Source organism: Anolis sagrei, chromosome 5, assembly GCF_037176765.1.
Source record: "Anolis sagrei isolate rAnoSag1 chromosome 5, rAnoSag1.mat, whole genome shotgun sequence".
Taxonomy (NCBI): domain Eukaryota; kingdom Metazoa; phylum Chordata; class Lepidosauria; order Squamata; family Dactyloidae; genus Anolis; species Anolis sagrei.
The window spans coordinates 171678054-171692408 of NC_090025.1; the positions used below are offsets into that span (position 1 = coordinate 171678054).

The following is a 14355-nucleotide window of genomic DNA, read 5'->3' on the forward strand; positions in this document are numbered from 1 at the left end:
TGGGATCTGTTATTTGCTGATACATCACACAGTCCTAGACACTTGGGAGGTGTCTGACGTGTGATCCAGTACCACTACCAGCATAGTGATCTTGTTTGCTGTGGTCTAATCTTGTTATGTTTCAAATAATAACTTGATTCTTATATCCTGCTACCATCTCCCTGAAAGGACTTAGGGTGGCTTACATGGGGACCAAGCCCAACAAAAACAGAATAAAATATAGCACAATTAAAATTCATTGCATTTCAATAATTAAAACAATAAAACAGAATAAGAGACATCATAAAAACAGTGGGCGTTCTCGGCTACTAAACTGAGGCTGTTGCATTTTTGATATGTGATTATGTAATCATTGGAAAAGATGATAATGCCTAGAAAAGCAGAAAAAAGATCACACTACAGTTGAATTGATTCAATCAAGAATGTGTTGCTCTGAGTTTGCAAGACCAAGGTGGTTGATGATGATGACATTGTGATCTCCCATTTATAGGATCACCCTGCCAGTTCCAACAGCAAGTCACCATCACTTCGAGTAATATCAATAGGCTACACTGAAGCGTATGTCTTTGTGATATTGTACAACTAAAGCTGCATGGTACTACCACCTTTTTTAAACATTATGAAAGGAAGAATACAAGATTCTTATTCTAAAGGGTCCAGTTAAATAGCATTTTGGTCAATCAGAACAAAAATCAAGAGTTTGGCAATCTAGATCAGTGTAATTGTTGGAACACAGAGATATTTAGTATTAATCTGGCAATCAAAGGCCCTTCTATTCAAATAGGCCTTGGACATTCAAACTGGGTTGTTTTTAATCCTATCAAGTGTTAACTGTTCAGAATTGTTGATTTCTTTTCCAGTTATATGTTTCTAATTTCTCTTAAAACTCTTCTTAAAACTCTAAGAAGAAGAAAAAACTAATAGGATCTAAGCTTTCATGGACTAGATCAGGCATGGGCAAACTTTGGCCCTCCACATGTGTTGGACTTTAACCTTCACAATTCCTAACAGCCGGTTAGGAAAAGAGATTTCTCTCATTAGTTGGCCATTCTAGATCATGCTAAACTTCACTTTCTCATGAGGCAGTATATTCATTTAAGATGTAATTGTACAGCCTGCTATCAGCTCTTCCGGACCCCACAGATTCAATGATTATATTTCCATAACGCTTTTCTTTAAAGGATAGTTGAAATTTGAAGAGTTCTGTTTTAATCAGGTGACACAGTACTAAAGTATGGGAAAAGGAGAAGAAAGGGAGAAAATAGTATGTAGATCAGTGGTTCTCAACCTGGGGGTCGGGACCCCTGAAGGGGTCGCGAGGAGGTGTCAGAGGGGTCACCAAAGACCATCACAGACAGTATTTTCTGCTGGTCATGGGAGTTCTGTGTGGGAAGTTTGGCCGAATTCTATCGTTGGTGGGCTTCAGAATGCTCTTTGGTAGTAGGTGAACTATAAATCCCAGCAACTACAACTCCCAAATGTCAAGGTCTATTTTCCCTGAACTCCACCAGTGTTCACATTTGGGCATATTGAATATTCGTGCCAAGTTTGATCCAGATCCATCATTGTTTGAGTCCACAGTGCTCTCTGGATGTAGGCAAACTACAACTCTAAAACCCAAGGTCAATGCCCACCAAACCCTTCCAGCATTTTCTGTTGGTCATGGGAGTTCTGTGTGCCAAGTTTGGTTCTTTGGTAGTAGGTGAACTATAAATCCCAGCAACTATAACTCCCAAATGTCAAGGTCTATTTCCTCCAAACTTCACCAGCATACATATTTGGGCATACTGAGTATTTGTGCCAAGTTGGGTACAGACCCATCATTGTTTGAGCCCACAGTGCTCTCTGGATGTAGCTGAACTACAACTCCCAAACTCAAGGTCAACGCCCACCAAACCCCGTCCTCCCATCCCAACCCCACCAGTATTCACATTTGGGCGTATTGGGTATTTGTGCCAAATTTGGTCCAGTGAATGAGAATACATCCTGCATATCAGATATTTACATAACGATGCATAACAGGAGCAAATTTACAATTATGAAGTAGCAATTAAAATAATTTAATGACTGGGGGTCACCACAACATGAGGAACTGTATTAAGGGGTTGCGGCATTTGGAACGTTGAGAACCACTGATATTTATAGTGATTATAATGGATTTTTAAGAAAGGAAACAACACCACAGTAAGGTATAGATAAGAGAACAAAGAGTTCCAAAACCTGGAACTTATATCACAGCAGCTGACTACCAATGCAATTCGAAGTGACACGATCAACTGAAATATCAGTAAAAACACACTCATTGCTATATATAAAGAATGCTAGAGAGCTTTACATAGATGAAGGGAACTTAGGCAAAGCATGCAGGAATCTCAGAATTATTATTTTTAATTATCGTTACTGATTATTAATGTGGAGGTGGAGCCCAAGACTGGCAGACAGGTAGGTCATTCTGGATACCAGCAAGTGTTTTTACAAAACAATTGAAAAGGGGGATAACCAGTACAGCAACCAGCATTCAAGTATTGCAGTTCCTGGCTCATAACCTGCAGTGATGGATCTGTGGCTGTTTCATATTGACTATGCACTCACAACCAAGGCAGTATTGTCATAATGGTAAGGCTTCTCCCCATAACCTATTTTGACAGACAACAATTGCCCCCAGTGATGGAGTTCTGTTCAGTTGGCAATTAGGGTGAAGCAGGATGATGTTGGCTGCTTTGAGTCTCATTTTTGAGAAGTGCGCAGGATGGAGATGAGGATGTTTCCAGCTCACTACTGCCAGCAGTGAAGCTGTCACAATTTCTTATTGTAGCCTAGCTACAAAAACTATCCAGACTCTCCTAGAAAACCGTAGCTTCTATGTGGAATTTCAAGGCAGGAAAAGTAGATGGAGGAGGCAAAATAATGGTTTACCCCAAGGCAACGTTCTTGCACCGACTTTGTTTAATATCTTTACTAACAATCAGCCACAACCACCACTCACAAAGAGCTTTATATGTTTCAAAAGACTTTGAAACAGTTGAAATCCAACTTACTAATGTCTTAAAAGATCTCTCCAGCTACTTCAAAGATAACCACCTGAAGCCTATACCTGCCAAGACACAAGTGTGTGCTTTCCACCTATGCAACCATGAAGCCAACAGGAAATTGAAAGTCACCTGGGACGGTCAAGAGCTTGAACATTGTTTCCATCCTAAATATCTCGGTGTCACCTTAGATCAAACACTAACATTTAGGAAACCCTGCTTGAACACCAAGCACAAAGTAGCTGCATCCTGCAGAAATTTACTGGCAGCACATGGTGTGCAGACCCAAAATTAGTAAGAACATCAGCTCTAGTCTTGTCGTACTCAACTGCCGAGTATGCCTGCCCTGTTTGGCATAGGTCTACCCATGCAAAACAGGTGAGCATAGCACTGAATGAAACATGCAGAATAATCACGGGATGTCTTAAACCTACACCTGGTCATAAACTCTACAAGCTAGCTGGCATTGCCCCTCCCCCCGATGTGCGACGGGAAATTGCTGCTATATGTGAGAGAAATAAGGTTGAACACTGTGAAAGCTATCCACTACATGGCTACCAGCCTCCTCCCAGTAGACTCAAATCAAGGAAAAGCTTTATGAGAACCACCACTCCTCTTGGCGCGCCCCCTCCCCAGCAACAGCAAGGGGGCAACTAGACCAGGAAATCCCAACTGGATGGCCCCCCACAAGGGTCTTCCTCCAGGGGCAAACCAAGAATGGAAAACTTGGAAGTACCTGAACAGACTCAGAAGAGGAGTGGGCAGATCAAAGACAACCTGGCAAAATGGCACTACCTAAAAGAATCCCCCACTTTGTGTGACTGTGGAGCAGAACAGACAGCTCTGCATCTGTATGCTTGTCCACTATGCCCTGCCTCATGTACAGAGGAAGAATTGTTGGAGGCTACAGACAATGCCATTATGTTGCCCGGTTTTGATCAAAAGATATTTAGTCGCCTGCGCTCCTTCTACTTTTATTGGTTTTATACTAATTTATGCAATGCTTTTGATACAAAATAAAATAAAAATTGTAGCCTAGCTCACTGGCCTTGGGGCGGATGAGTGGATTTGGAAACATCATCTATCTGTGCCCCAACTGCCAGCTGGACAGATCAATGTTACCCAAAGTACATCTACATTGTAGAATAATTGCTGTTTGATACTTTAACTGCCATGGCTCAATGCTACAGAGTCCTGGGAGTTGTAGTTTGGTGAGGAAGCAGCAGAACCACCATTTAGCAGAGAAGGTCCAAAATCTTGTAAAAACTACAATTCCCATTATTCGAAAGCACCGAGTCATGGCTGTTAAAGTGGTGTCAAACTACATTAATCCCATAGTGTAGATGCAGCTCCAGTGCAGTTGCTGGCTGTTAAAGTGGGTTTGGAGGGTTAAGGCAGACCACATTATGTTGTTACATATTTGTAACTAAGTAAGCAATGGAGGAATAACTAAGTAAACAATGGAGGAGAAAGAGGGAAATAGTGGTAGTAAAAGCAGTTAAGCACCTTGAAGACAATAATAGAAGAATTCATAAAATATTTAAAAACTGATCAAATCATTGTTTTCACAATATTAAACAAAGGAAGGAAAATACATAAGACCTTACTGAATGCAAATATGGCTAAAAGCTGACAACACAGAACTACTAAACCATCCATCCAACTGTTGTCATTCACTTATTATGTTTCCTGTGTGCTAGGGAACTGCACATTATTATTGCACTGGCATAGTTTCTTGGAAATTTGCAACAGACCACAGGACGATGACTTGCACAAACTCTTCTCCAGTTATTTTAAGATCAGAAGTTGTGAAATCTATTAAGATGTGAAGAATAACAGACAAATATCCTCAAAAGGAAATATCTGCCAAATTCGAAGTGTAGAATCTAATGAGCCTAGATTTGAAATTAGAGTAAGGAGTTTGATGATGACACTAAATTACTTAATTTAATGTGGATTGTAAGGAGCTCAAAAGAGATATCTTTGAAGTCCAAAACACCTGGAGAACCAAAGCTTGGGAATCATTTGCTTGACAGGATGGGGAAAGGAAATTTGCTTTGACCATCTGGAGACTAGGTCTGGACCCTCACCCTAAAGCAGTCTCTCAACCTGGGGGTCACTAGGGGGGTTTCAGAAGGGTCACCAGATTTAATCAGAAAACACATACTTCTGATGGTCTTAGGGAACCCTTTTGGCAGAGAAGGCTGAAGATCTCTCTGCCTGTTCTTCTATTCCTTTTTGGTGTTGATAAACTACAACTCCCAGAATTCAAAAACAACCCCTCGCAAACCCACCAGTATTCAATGTTGGCCATGTAGGTAGTGTGCCAAGTTTGGTACAGATCCATTGTGAGCTGGGTTCATAGTGCTTTTTGATTGTAGGTTAACTATAAATCCCAGCAACTACAACTCCCAAATGACAAAATCACCCCCCCCCCAACCCCACCAGTATTCATATTTGGACGTATCTGGTATTTGTACCAACTTTGGTCCAGTGAATGAAAATACATCCTGCATATAAAATATTTACATTACGATTCATAACAGGAGCAAAATTACAGTTATGACATAGCAACGAAAATAATTTTATGGTTGGGGTACCACAACATGAGGAACTGCATTAAGGGGTGGTGGCATTAGGAAGGTTGAGAACCACTGCCCTAAAGAAACTGGTAGCAGTTTGAAAGAGAAAGCATCTGCATACAGTCCTCCCATTTTCACTCCTACTTCCTGTTTGACAGACTTTGCCACTTGGGCGTAATTTCTCAGGATACTTTGTTTTAAATGCCTGCCAAACCTCTTGGACTTGAAGTGGAACAAAACACCAAGCATCTACACCTAGGGGAGTTATCTGTTTCTCTCTCAGGGTGTATCTATGCTGTATTATTAACTGCACCGGTTCAATGCAATAGAATAATGGCAGTTCTAGTTTTACAAAGCATTCTCCACTTAGGAGTGCTGGTATCTCATCAAACTACAGCTCCTAATATTCTATAACACAGAGCCATGGCAGTCAAAAGTGCTGTCAAATAGTATTAATTTGACAGTGTTGATGCAGCAAATACCTAGTCCCCAGGGCCTTAAGAAACTGAAAGGAGTTTGAAAAGGGAAGCAGTTGTATACCGTCTTCTCACTTCTCTGACTTTGCCATTGGGTGTAATCTCTTGGCTTTCTTTTTTAAAAGCCTGCCAAACATGTTGGATTCGAAATGGAACAAATATCTGTGTCTACATCTCAGAAAGGGTTGCCTCCCCTTCTCTCCCAGTCAACAATAGTTCCTATCCAAACACAGACTTCCTGGGAGAGTTGTAGGCACCCTGCTTCTATCTGTGTCCAGACAAAAACCCCGGTTGCTGACTGAGAGATAGATATGCAACTCTTTCCTCAGAGTAGATCCAGATGTTTGTGGCATAATGAAAGGAAGCCTTGAAGGTAGGAGCTGTTGTATCATAAGGGCCACACTACAGAATTTAAGCATGTGTCATAGTCTAAGAGTATGGCATCCTAGGAATTGCACCAGTCCTCTTTTGGAAGAAAATTTAAAGACTTTGTAAAACTACAACTCCCATGATCCCATAGCACTGAGCCAGGGCAGTGAGGCAGGCCCTGTGTTACAAACATCCAACTTACAAACTACTCAGAGTTAAGAATGAGGATGAGACAACAGGAAATGAGATAAGTCTACCCCTAGATAAAGGTTTCCCCTGACATTAAGTCTAGTTGTGCCTGACTCTGTGGGGAGGGATGCTCATCTCAATTTCTAAGCCAAAGAGCCAGTGTTGTCCATAGACACCTCCAAGGTAATATGGCCAGCATGACTGAATGGTACGCCATTACCGTCCCACTGAAGCAGTTCCTATTGATCTACTCACATTTGAATGTTTTTGAACTGCTAGGCTGGCAGAAGCTAACAGTAGGAGCTCACCCTGCTCTCCAGATTCAAACTGCCAATCTTTCAGTCAGCAAGTTCAGCAGCTCAGCAGTTTAACCTGCTGCGCCACCAGAAGACCCTAAATCTACCTCTAGGAAGGGAAATTAATTCCTGAAAGTGTTATCATGGGGAAAAGGTGTCTCCACTGAAGCTCTATCACCAATCCTTGTTTCCACAATAAGCCAAATATTTCAAAATCTAGTTCTCACAGGGACAGAAAGTTGAGATGAAATCTCACAGGAGGACACCAGACAATAAGCAATCAAGGGCCGGCTAACACCTCCCAAACAGAGGATGCCTCCAAACAACAAAGGTCAGGCTGTCTCTACACAGATACGTCACTGATTGACATAGCAAACTTCATGGCTACGCAAATGCTCATTCAAGCTTACTAATAACAACATTCACACTTCCTTTACACAGACAAGAGTTCTTTCTCCCACACTGGACATTCCACAGCTATATATACATTCCACTTGTCTCACTGCCAAGAGAACCTCTGAAGATGCCAGCCACAGATGCAGGTGAAACGTTAGAAGAGAATGCTACTGGAACATGGCCATATAGCCTGGAAAACTCACAGCAACTCAGTGATTCTGGCCATAAAAGCCTTTGACAATACATTGGGTGAAATCTTCTGAACAGAGGCACAGACAGCAAATATATCTATATCTGGGGTTTCACTTTAAAATGTACCTCTTCCTACAGTGCCAAACTGCATTAATTCAACAGTGTAAATACACCCTTAGACAACAACCGGTTTGGCAGGCTTACACATTACACCAAGTGGCAAAGTCTAGTTTTACAAAGCCTTTGGCCTTGTGAGCACCTCAAACCGTGTCTCCCAGGATCCCACAGCACGTGATGTCAAACTCAATCCATTATACAGGGTAGAGCAGAGGTTTCCAAAATGTTGGTATGTTGACTGTACTAAGAAACCTCTGAATCTATGTGTGGATTAAACAATAAATCTCATACACACACAAGCAAATGAAAGGTTGTGTTCTCATACACTTCAGTATTACTACTTATGTCTGTGTTTGTATCCCTTGTAAGGGGTTGGCTTCACCTCTGGTTTGCTAGTCAAACTGAATGACTATTTCTTTATTTATTGCATTTGTATACCACCTTTCTCAGACAGAGGTGACTCAAGGCGGTTTACAGTTGGCAGTGATTTGTTGCCATAACAAATTATAAAGATACAGTTAAAACAATTATATAAACAATTAAAACATTTAAAATGTGATATAAAAACAATACAGCCTGTAAAAACAAAATCCTCGGCGTCTCCTTACTAAAATCATTGTCCAACTGCATTGTCGTTCATTCCATATATTCATACTTGTCTAAATATGCTCCAGTAGTAAAAGCTTGCTTGAAGAGCCAGGTCTTAATCTTTTTGCAGAATGTTAGAAGGGAGGAGGCCAGTCTTATATTTCTGGGAAGGGCGTTCCATAGCTGAGGCCACCACTGAGAAGGCCCTATCTCTCGTCCTTGCCAAACATATCTGCAAGGAAAGTGGGATCGAGAGCAGAACCTCCCCAGATGATCTTAAGGTCCTAGATGGTTCATAAGGGGAGATACATTCAGTTAGGTAAGCCAGATTGGAACCATTTAGGGCTTTATAGGCTAAAGTCAGCACTCTGAATTGTGCCCGGTAGCACACTGGCAGCCAGTGGAGCTGGCTCAACAGAGGAGTCATGTGCTCCCTGAGTGCTGCTCCCGTTACAACCTGGCTGCCGCTCGTTGGACCATTTGGAGCTTCTGGACAGTCTTCAAAGGCAACCCCATGTAGAGAGTGCTGCAGTAGTCTATACAGAATGTAACCAGAGCATGGACTACCATGGCCAACTCAGACTTCCCAAGGTATGGGCGCAGCTGGCGCACAAGTTTTAATTATACAAATGCTCCCCTGGTCACCGTTGAGATCTGGGGTTCTAGGCTCAGCGATGAGTCCAGGATCACACCCAAACTGCGAACCTGCGTCTTCAGGGGGAGAGTGACCCCATCTAACACAGGCTGTAACCCTATGCCTTGTTCAGGAGTACCTCTGTCTTGTCTGGATTCAATTTCAATTTGTTAGCCCTCATCCAGACCATCACAGCAGCCAAGCACTAGTTCAGGACCTGAACAGCTTCCTTAGTAGCAGGTGGGAAGGAGTGACAGAGTTGGACGTCATCTGCGTACAGATGACATCTGACCCCAAAACTCCGGATGATCTCCCCAAGGGGCCTATGTTGTGAAATGATACACTGCCTAAAAAGTGTGCCACTAACATGAAATGTTTGGAAAGTTCTGTGTCAGTGTGTCGGCCCACAGTGTCCAGATGTTGTCGCACAAATGTAACAAGATCCCTCTAAGTTTATAAAATAAGCAATAAATCATATAATCTTTACAAAGGTTTTCATGAGATATGTTAGTGCCTACATATAATTTATGTCTGTGTCCCTATCTCTTATAAGGAGTTGGTGTCCCCTCTGGGTTGCTAGTCAAAACTGCATGACTGTGTCACGAAATGATGCATGTCTACAAAGTGTGTCACCAACAAGAACTGTTTGGAAAGCTCTGATGTTGAGGCATCCCAAGAGAGAGGGAGAGGAGAAAGAAAAATGGAGAAGGAGGAAGAAAGAGGAGGGAGAGATCGAGTGCCATGGAAAACTGAAAGAGAGGGATAGAGAAGAAAGAGGGACAGAGAAGGAGGGAGGGATTAAGAGAGAGGGAGAAAGAGAAGGAGGTATTGAGAGACAGGGAGGAACAGAAAGAGAGAGAAAGAGAAGGTTAAGGAGAGAAAGAGAAAGAGGGGAAAAGAGAAGGAGGAAGGGATAAAGAGAGAGGGAGAAAGAGGAAAACAGGAGGGAGAAGAATGAAAGGAGTGAGAGGGAAGGAGGGAGAGAGAGGGAAAGAAAAAGAGGGATATATTTTGAGAAAGAAAGAGAAGGAATGAGTGACTGAGAGAGGAGAAAGAGAGGAAGAAAGGGGGATTGTGAAAGAGGGAAAGAGAATTAGGGAGGGATTGAGAGAGAAACAGAAAGAGAGTGAAAGAGAGGACCTGAGAGAAGAAGAGATTACAAGAGGAGAAAAAGGGAAAGAGAAGTAGGAAGGGATTGAGAGAGAGGGAGAAACAGAAAGAGAGTGGAAGAGAAGGGAGGGATTGGGAGAGAGAGAAGAGGGAAAGGGAAGGGGGAGGGATTGAGAGAGAGGGAGAAACAAGAGAGTGAAAGAGAAAAAGGGAGGGACTGAGAGAGAGAGAGAAGAAGGAAAGAGAGGGGAGAGGGATTGAGAGAGGGAGAAACAAAAAGAAAGTGAAAGAGAAAAATGGAGGGGTTATAAGAGAGGGAGAAAAAAGGGAAAGAGAAGGAGGGAGGAACTGAGAGAGAGGGAGAAACAGAAAGAGAAAAAGAGGAAAAGCGAGGGATTAAGAGAGAGAGAGAAGAGGGAAAGAGAAGGAGGGAAGAATTGAGAGAGGAGAAACAGAAAGAGAAAGAAAGAGACTGAGAGAGAGAGAAGGAGGGAGGGAGGGACTGAGAGAGATAAGCAAAAGGAGAGTGAAAGAGAAGAAAGGAGGGATTATAAGAGAGGGAGAAAAATGAAAAGAGAAGAACGGAGGGATTGAGAGAGAGAGAGGAGGGAAAGAGAAGGGAAAGGGATTGAGAGAGGGAGAGACAGAAAGAGAGTGAAGGAGAAGAATGGAGGGATTGTGTGAGAGAGAAAGAGAGTGAAAGAGAATGAGGGAGGAACTGAGAGAGAGGGAGAAACAGAAAGAGAAAAAGGAAAAGGGAGAGATTAGGAGACAGAGAGAGAGAAGAGGGAAAGAGAAGGAGGGAGGAATTGAGAGAGGGGGAGAAACAGAAAGCGAAAGAAAGAAAAAAGAGGAGGGAATGAGAGAGAGAAGAGAGCAAGAGAAGTAGGGAGGGACTGAGAGAGATAAACAAAGAGAGAGTGAAAGAAGAACTGAGGGATTACAAAAGAGGGAGAAAAAGGGAAAGAGAAGAAGGGAGGGATTGAGAGAGAAGAGGGAAAGAGAAGGGAGAGGGATTGAGAGAGAGGGAGAAACAGAAAGAGAGGGAAAGAGAAGAAGGGAGGGATTGTGTGTGAGAGAGAAAGAGAGTGAAAGAGAAGGAGGGAGGAACTGAGAGAGGGGGAGAAACAGAAAGAGAAAGAAAAGAAATGAGAGAGATTAGGAGACAGAGAGAGGGAAGAGTGAAAGAGAAGGAGGGAGGAATTGAGAGGGGGAGAAACAGAAACGGGGAGAAACAGAAAGCGAAAGAAAAAAGAGGAGGGACTGAGAGAGAGAAGAGAGCCAGAGAAGTGGGAGGGGGGGGGGGGCTGAGAGAGATAAACAGAGTGAAAGAAGAACTGAGGGATTACAAAAGAGGGAGAAAAAGGGAAAGAGAAGAAGGGAGGGATTGAGAGAGAAGAGGGAAAGAGAAGGGAGCGGGATTGAGAGAGAGGGAGAAACAGAAAGAGTGAAAGAGAAGAAAGGAGGGATTGTGTGTGAGAGAGAAAGAGAGGGAAAGAGGAGGAAGGGATTACAAGAGAGGGAGAAAAGGGGAAAGAGAAGAAGGGAGAGGGATTGAGAGAGAAACAAAGAGTGAAGGAGAAGAAGGGAGGGATTGTGTGTAAGAGAGTGAAAGAAGGAGAGAGGGATTACAAGAGAGGGAGAAAAAGGGAAAGGGAAGAAGGGAGGGATTGAGAGGGAAAGAGAAGGGAGAGGGATCGAGAGAGAGGGAGAAACAGAAAGAGAGTGAAAGAGAAGAAGGGAGGGATTGTGTGTGAGAGAGAAAGAGAGTGAAAGAGAAGGAGGGAGGGATTACAAGAGAGGGAGAAAGAAGGAGGGAGAACCAGAAAGAGGAGGAAAGAGAAGAAGGGAGGGATGGGGAGCGAGGGAGACCCCTTCCCTCGGGATAGAGCCAGGCAGGGTTGGCGAGGTGAAGGCCAGGTGGGGCCGGGCCAGGTGGGAGGCCAGAGCAGTTGGCAGGCGGGCTTGGCGCCTTCCTACCTACCTACCTACCTGCTCGGTGGCGCTGGGGCAGGCGGCGAGGAGGGCCAGGGTGGGGAGGAGGTTGAGGGCCAGCCCGCCGAGGGTGATGGCGTTGGGGGCCAGCCAGGTCGGGGTGCGCTCCACCAGCCAGGCCCAGTAGTGCTGCAAAGGGGGCTCCAGGAGTGAGCGCCCCGAGGCGGCGTAGCGGTGCTGCTCCAGGCGCTTCAGCTGCGCCAAGCTCAGCGGCTCCGGCAGCAGCGCCATGGCGGCAGAGGCCCCGAGCCTCGCCTTCCTGGAGCCCGACAGGCCGGAGCAGGAGGAGGAGAAGGAGCAGGAGGAGGCGTCAGGCCAAGGAGGGAGGGAAGGAAGGAAGGAAGGAAGGAAGGAGGGCTGGCGCTGCGCTGGAGGAGGTCCGTCCCCCCTTATCCCGGCGCCTCCAGCTCCGCGGCTTCCTCTCCTCCCCGTCGGAGCTCAAGAGTCCAGCCTCGGATCCGGAGGGGAAGTGGCCTCGGTTTGAGGAGCCCAAGCAAACAAACAAAGGGCGCGTCTGCGCTGCGGAATGCCTGCAGTTTGATCCCGCGTGGAGTGGCCCGGATCCATCGCGGCCTTTTGGAGCAGGATTACTCGCTTCTTAAGTCCCCGGCGGTGGATTCTCAAATGAGAAATGCTCGAAGCGCTCACTGTTCGGTTTTGGATTTGATGAATGGCCCTGTTAGTATGTGGATAAACTACAACTCCCAACATACACAGGTCAATCTTTCCACAAACCACACCAATCTTGAAAGCGAGTCATATTGGATTTGTGTACCAAGTTTGGTCCAGATCAATCGTAGGTTTTGTTTAGAGTGCTCTTTGATAAGGGCAAACTACAACTCCCAACACTCTGAGTCAACCTCCCCAGTGTATTGTCGAAGGCTCTCATGGCTGGAATCACTGGGTTGTTATAGGTTTTTTCGGGCTATATGGCCATGGTCTAGAGGCATTCTCTCCTGACATTTCGCCTGCATCTATGGCAAGCATCCTCAGAGGTAGTGAGGTAGTGAGAAACCTCCCCAGTGTTTTCATTAGGTCAAGAGGTGGGGGTCTGTGTGCCAAGTTTGGTCCTCATCCATTGTGGGCAAGGTTCACAGCGGTTCTCTTTATTGTTGTTGTTGTGTCAGGAGTGACTTAACTGCAAGTCACTTCTGGTGTGAGAGAATTGGCCGTCTGCAAAGACATTGCCCAGGGGACTCCCAGATGTTTTGATGTTTTATCATCTTGTGGAGGCTTCTCTCATGTCCCCACATGAGGAGCTGGAGCTGATAGAGGGAGCTCATCCTCACTCTCCCTGGATTCAAACCTGCGACCTGTCAGTCTTCAGTCCTGCTGGCACAGGGATTTAACCCACTGCGCCACTGGAGGCTCCTAGTGGCTCTCTGAATGTGGGAGTCTTCTTGGAAAACATTCAAATATACGAGGGTTGAATGAACACCTTCGTTACATGGGTTTGGATGATACTATTTTAATAAATCAAACTCAGAAATAATCCTTAGAATGTGCTCTTTAACTACCACTATTCACTTTCCCACATAATCACCAGACAATTGGATACATTTCTGTCAACAATGAACAAGTTTTCTGAAGCCGTCACGGAAGACGTCGACACTCTGTTTCCACAACCTGCCTCTCACAGTTCTCTCAACATCTTCATTAGAAGCATAATGATGTCCCCACAGATCTTCTTTCACACCAACACAATCACCATAAACAGCTCTACATTCTCTGATGAATCTCCTTTGGGGTGACACCTTCTGCTGTCAAGAATTCAATGACTGCACGTTGCTTAAGTCTCATTGACCGAACCATCTGTGCAGGGTTCCGTACTTTGCACTTTAACAACACAACTGTTCAATGCTAAGGTTTCCTGCCAAAATGGAACTGTAGAGAAGAGTCTACTGAAGAAGCCAGTACCTGCCGCATACCAGTACTGCCATTTGTTGAGTTAAGAAGGTGGAGGCATTACTTTTCATTCAACCCTTGTACTATATTGTACTATACCATTATATTGTAATACTATTAGTAATATTACATGTAATATAAAAACATGTAATTATAATATATTATTATTATATTGTATTACATTATAATATTATAAATATTATATGCATATACAATATATTATATTATATTATATTATATTATTAGAATAGCATGGGAGACAAGGTGGAACTGTCTTCTCTCCCCCCCTCCCCCGGCCCAGAGCAGCAGTTGGTGCTGGGAGGGTTATTTATTTATAAATAAATAAATAAATAAGGTGGCGCTGTCCCCAGGTCCCCTTTCTCTTCACTCTGGCCCAGAGCAGCAGTTGGTGCTGGGAGGAGGGGTCCCCAACTGATGCCATATGCAGGAGATAAGGTGGAGCTGTCTTCTGGACCC

The 14355-nt window shown here is 44.2% G+C and overlaps 1 protein-coding gene across 1 annotated transcript in view; it reads right to left on the reverse strand.

The window, feature by feature from the left end:
- Window positions 1–12460, reverse strand: part of CHPT1 (choline phosphotransferase 1) — a 36119-nt gene extending 23659 nt beyond the window's left edge. The window contains exon 1 of the mRNA XM_060776874.2: window positions 11971–12460. Coding sequence (XP_060632857.2) covers window positions 11971–12204 — 234 coding nt within the window. The 5' untranslated portion in view covers window positions 12205–12460. The remainder of the gene's footprint in view (window positions 1–11970) is intronic.
- Window positions 12461–14355: the final 1895 nt, after the last annotated feature.